Here is a 6,000-nt window from a genome sequence, read left to right on the forward strand (position 1 = left end):
ACGGTAATAAGATTGTCTATGGTAGTGGATATTTTACATCATCTTGGTGCAGTGAACTAATAAATTTCTAAATTATCTCTTTTTCGAACCCAAGTATTTGCACTCAAATAAGATGATGCATTCACTCAAGATAGAAGGTTTAAGTTAACAAGGTACTACTAAGACTATTGTATCAGCAGCATCCACCAAATACAGCAGCGTAAGCATCTCTAGAAATTACATTAGAGATTTATTAATCTGTGCACCAAAATGAGACTTCATTAAAAAGCTTCTGCTCAGCAAAATGAATCAACAAATTCTCATAATAAGCAGGCAAGTAGATGAAGAATAGTTACTATAACATAAGACATCATATTGGTAGCCATGTGAATGGAACAGAAAAAGATAGTGTAGTATGAATCAATGAAAAATAGGCTATAGGAATAACCTGGATACATGTTGTTTCGGAAATATCTTCCCAACTCTTCAGCCTGCAGAAGATTTGAAGACTGGATTAGCTATCAATATTCATTATCCTGATGGAGAAAATAATGGTGCCACTGAAAGCAAGACTCAAATTAAATGCATATCTTCATAAAGCAAGAAGTAGAGAGAGGAGAAAATTGAAAAAACAAAGCACGTGAATAATGAGATAACTACTACATCTTAGGGCTTCTTATTGACCTACTTGCTTTCATGTATCTGGATCATTCTTAGATCGCCCAAGAGCAACAGACAAAGGACCATGACGACAGCAGAATAGAGGACATAAAATGAAGATAAATCTACCTGCTTTCTTCCAGCATGTGTAAGAACACCTCCATATTTAAGAACCATCAAAGCTTCAATAGGTCTCTCTTCCTCACCATCACCATTACTTTTTGGAACTTTAACCCATTTTAATGGTTTTAGTTGTACCTTTCTATAAATACCTGAGAAATGCCCACCCTGGATAACATAAAAGTTAATCACATATCAGAAACAAAGAAACATGGTTTGGAGAATATTTGTCTTTCTTCAACCAAATTCTTAAAAATTGTTGTTTCCAGAAGGAGCAAAGTAACCAAGAATAGTAAGGCGAAGGAATCTAACAGTTTCAGGTAGAACTAGTAATTCAAAGGAAACTTATCTCGTATACCTCTTCAAGAACTGCTTTAACTTGACGAAGTTTCTCAGCATGTTCAAGTTCTTCAGCATCACTATCACTTTCACGACCAGACCTAGTGCATGTACTTAATTTCATTATCGGTTACCAAGTCACATTAAAATTTACAGTTTCAAGTTACAAACAAGAAATTCCTACACAGTAAGAATTAACATTCCAAATAAGTGCAGTTACATAGGTAGTGATATAGGGCTAACAAAGTTAACATCAATGATTTCACTTCAAAATTTAGCAGACCATGGATAATTAAGCATATATTTTGGATAAGCAGAACACTATAAAATGGTTACCTGGTACAAGGAACTAGCATATCTTTTGGATAAGCAGAACACTATAAAATGGTTACCTTGTACGAGGAACTAGCATTCTAGTTGCATCTAAGAGGTCTTGTAACTGAACAGCACTTTTGAGCTTTGTCTGTGACAAAGGTAACGATGTTAAAATAATATCACTTACTATTTTATGAAGTTTAAAATAAATTTGCCTCGAATTATCATAATATATGGAATAAACAACCTCAGCTCTAGGTCGGTGACCATTGTACTTTAACATCAGATTCAGTAGCTTCTCTTCTGTAACTTTCAACTTCACCTTTTGTTTAGGTGTCCGGTCGCCGCTGTGAGCAACCACATGCAACTAATTAGACTGCATGTAACACACATAACATACATTCACATAAAAACATGCCTACATACATATTGCACATACATTCATATATGGGAAAATTGGGTATGATGTGGCAGCTCATTTTGCTAATGAGCTACCAAGAGGATCTACAATGTGGTAAGGAACACCCTACAAGTCACATCGGATGGTTGGTCCTCACCCTTTTTATCTCATGTCTCAAGTACCTCAATTAGCACACAAAAAAGTCACAACTCTTGGTAGCTCATTCAGCAAAATGAGCTGCAACTCACAACTATAATACTCGTGTGTGCCTGCACGTGCAAATGTGTGTGTGCGGGCACAGGCATGGGCAGGGTTGTGGGGGTGGATGCATGCATGGGTGGCTGGGTGGATGTACGTGTTTTGTGTGTACATGTGTCCGTGTGCGTGTGCGTGTGCGTGTGCATGTAATATGGAACTGACAATTATTTATAAATACTTCAACACGTTTGACTGTTGGCTTTCTCCAAACTCATGCAGGCAACATACTCTACGGACATATTGAAGGACAGTCACATTAATCTAAATGCAAATCTAAAATTAAAATGGCTTTGAGTCCAATTCTAAAAATTGTATAGCCAACCTCTTTTGTCCCAAGTCATACAAACTTGTGCTCCAGCACCCAAAAAAGAGGCGAGCAGACATACACACATAGTGATAGAAGAGAGAGAGCAATATAAAGAAATGCACACAAGTCCTAGAGAAAGAGAAAAATAGTCCTTACTGACGAATAACAGCTATAACACATCGCAGTTCTTCAGATTGCCCAAATGTGCCAATTATTCCACTTCCCTGGCGTGTTAAAGGCTCACAAGGTGGGGTCGGTTCATTCATTTTCCAAGGGAGAGTTGGAGGAATAGTAGATGAAAGATGAGGAGCTTTGGCATCGAGAAACATTTTTCTCAATACACATGCTGCATCATCATAGTACCTATTTTTTGAAAGAGTAGTTTAGTACTGAAAACCATATTCTCCAAACATATTTTACCTAAACCAATTGTTTAATGAGGAACATGGGTATGCTTGGTACCAAGCACCAAACTTTGTGCTTGGTAGTGAGGTGGCTCATTCCCATCTACTCACTTAAAGGGGGGACCACATTCACATAGGTGCACATTGGTTTAATAACCATGAGTGGATTAGAATGTGGCACTTCACTACCAAGCACCTAGTTTGTCCTTGGTACCAAGCATATCCATTTTTCTCGTGTTTAATTTCCATGTCATAATTCAACACTGTATATAAAGCGTTACATCCATAGTTACTTGTAAGAGTTCTTCACAAAGCTCCACCCATTGACATCACACACATAAGATCTTCCTTCACATCTTAAGAGATCGAATCCACAAACCTGAAAGAATTTTTAAATCAACAGAAAAGCAATTTAGAAAGTTGAATGAAATCTCAAGCAAAAAAGAAAAGTGCACCATAGCAAGATTACATCAAGACAGGTAGTTCAATCTCTTTCCAAATCCCCTTAACTTATTGCAGCCTATTATGGACATAATTCTCCAACCATGTTAGATTGTTTTACAGAGAGACCAGACAAATTAACAGAACATATTAACTATTCTTATTCAGGTCATGTATTGGGTTACAAAGGATAGCCAGGCTAAATAATTATGACCTAGGAATCATTAATGGAACATGTTATACTTTAAACATGTAAAGAAGATAATATTCACCACATCGTATAAGACAAAAATACAAATTATGTAAGTTATATATTTGAAGTACTTACCTCAAAACTGGACCATGTAATATGAGAAGTCATCCACTGCTTTCTTCACAATTACAAAGTAAGAATTTACAGTATCAAGATTCACTATGATAAACTTAAGGGGCTTATTGTCGAGAGGTTGCAAATTGTGACTTTCAATTTCCATAACTTTGTAACCATCATAAAGCAACAGAATCAAGCTAAAATTCAATGAACTAATTTCTGTCCATCACGAGAACAAATCGTTGACACAATTTGATTACTACAAAAAATCAGTAAGAGATCTCAGTAATGGAATTGCTTAAGACAGCCCACATCTTGTCTTCCAATAAATCTTAATTTTCTTTAATATGTGAATGTTTACAATGGACACTGATCTTACCATTTAACATGTAATTCTTTTAACCCCCCCCCAAATACTAGAAAAAACCTACGTGGCATTTGAAGGCAAAGTGCAAAATCATGTTCCACGTTATGCTCAAATATCAGAACCACTTTACCTTAATGATTATGAATGCTGGGTAGCAAAACCAGACTTGAAGCAATTTCAGCACCCACCAAAGCATGTGCACGTGTGTGTCATAGGGGTGAGACAAGTCATACGTTAAAACTAAATAATAGGAATTTAATCATTCGAAATAAAAGAAAGTGTGTGCGAGATTATATTTGGATAAATTTACCCCTTGCCTAAATGCAAGACATACGTCCCTTGCCATTTGCTTCTCACCAGGAGTTAACAGTACAGGATACCTGACCTGCAAACAAAAATGCTTCATTTACAAAGTGCAAGTTGGTGAAATAAAATATAATATAAAAGTTCTACTAATTATTGACTGAGGTTAACTAGTAAACTAGATCAAGAGAATGTTTGAGGAGAAAGAATAAAGCTGTCAGTCCATGCATCCATTATTCAACAGAAACCGCTAGTATTCAAACAACTGCAGCATGTGGGAACAACAAAGTATAGGGCCACAAAGACAATAAAAGGTAGTAGCTTACTTCTTTCCCGTCAGGATTCCTCATAACAACACCATCAACAACTGGAGACTTGCGTGCTTCTGCATGTGCATATTCTGGACCAACAGTATATACCTACGTCAAATATTTCTCATCTTCAGTGCATGATGTATATAAGGAAATATGAGTGTTCAAGTTTGGTAAGTAACAACAGGGCATAAAAAATACGTTACCAACCAACAGCTAAATAATTTCATAATTCATCAAATAGGTTAAGAACTCCCTCAAGATCCGCAGTAGGGGGCGTTTAAATAAATTGTAATTGAAAAAATTTTGTTTCTCTCTTGGGGGGAAAAATAAAATCAAACAAGCAAGTAAATTGCAGTGAAATGGTATAATCATATACACAAGCTTAAATATTGAAATCAACATATAAACTGGCACCAAGAGGGGATTATATAAAAATGACAGATGGATGGGCCAAATCATACACAGAAATCACTTACCTTAACATCGGTTCCCCCAGTAGACATAAATTCTTCATAAATGTAAGACCCCTCGCGCCTCACTCTTCTAACATCAGGATGGAATTCACTAGACCGATTTCCAACCTGTTATAAACATTACTGGGAATTTCATAAATAGTGTTGAAATTAAAGGGGTGAAGCAATGTAAATGAAGATATTAACAGATTACAAGACAAAGATAAATATAAAGTCTTTTTACCCCACTACCATAGTCAATAACAATTAAAAACTGGAAAACAAATCGATCGCAAAAAAGGAAAAAAAAATAAGCACTACAGCATATTATACACCTATTACTCATAAATCAGTAATTAGTCAACAGAGTCGCACTTATTTTACACCTTTAGAGTTTTCGTATAATTTATCATTCTATAACATCAGAGTTGACACAAAAATCAAAATGAAAATTTAAGTTTTACCTTGCGGAACAGTTCTTTCATCCCCCCACCAGCAGAACTAGGGTAGTATATCATGATACTGTGATTGTCCCCTATAAAAAAATAATGCAGCAAGTTAGACTTACATTCTGCATGAACACAGATTATTCTGAAGAATGTAACTTTGCATAAACTTTAAGAAGTCCATAGTTGAAAAAAATCATTAACAACAAATAGCATACAGATGTTAACTTTAACACCGCGATACGAGACTCATTAATATACTTGTTCCACTAACAAAGAAATAGACAGAAACATTCTTAAGAAGGGATATAACTAGCAAGTTTAGATACAACTTGGAACAAGATCTTTGGCAGGTGCTGTGGATGTCGAAAGAGCAGAAAAGTAGGCCAGGATTACACTAGTAGAAAGCAATGTTAAGAATGGAAATATAAATTACAAGTTGGAACTGTTTGATGGATTCACAAAGCAAATTGTCATTATAGACAATGTGAAATTTGATTTGCCATAACTTACAATGGCCTGTCATCTGTTCTCTCTCTCTCTCTCTCTCTCTCTCTCTCTCTCTCTCTCTCTCTCTCTCTATAT

The 6,000-nt window shown here is 35.8% G+C and overlaps 1 protein-coding gene across 4 annotated transcripts in view; it reads right to left on the reverse strand.

Moving 5' to 3' along the window:
• The window catches only part of LOC109833738 (inositol hexakisphosphate and diphosphoinositol-pentakisphosphate kinase 2-like), a 35,356-nt gene that overhangs the window by 21,147 nt on the left and 8,209 nt on the right, over positions 1-6,000 (reverse strand). For all 4 annotated transcript variants that reach the window (XM_020401527.1, XM_020401526.1, XM_020401529.1 and 1 more), the window contains 11 exons: positions 5,434-5,504; positions 4,994-5,098; positions 4,530-4,622; positions 4,211-4,285; positions 3,076-3,161; positions 2,535-2,741; positions 1,661-1,760; positions 1,491-1,561; positions 1,118-1,199; positions 769-927; positions 428-470 (listed from right to left, as the gene is read on the reverse strand). In XM_020401527.1, coding sequence (XP_020257116.1) covers positions 428-470; positions 769-927; positions 1,118-1,199; positions 1,491-1,561; positions 1,661-1,760; positions 2,535-2,741; positions 3,076-3,161; positions 4,211-4,285; positions 4,530-4,622; positions 4,994-5,098; positions 5,434-5,504 — 1,092 coding nt within the window. The remainder of the gene's footprint in view (positions 1-427; positions 471-768; positions 928-1,117; positions 1,200-1,490; positions 1,562-1,660; positions 1,761-2,534; positions 2,742-3,075; positions 3,162-4,210; positions 4,286-4,529; positions 4,623-4,993; positions 5,099-5,433; positions 5,505-6,000) is intronic.

The sequence above is a fragment of the Asparagus officinalis genome, chromosome 3, assembly GCF_001876935.1.
Source record: "Asparagus officinalis chromosome 3, Aspof.V1, whole genome shotgun sequence".
Lineage (NCBI taxonomy): Eukaryota > Viridiplantae > Streptophyta > Magnoliopsida > Asparagales > Asparagaceae > Asparagus > Asparagus officinalis.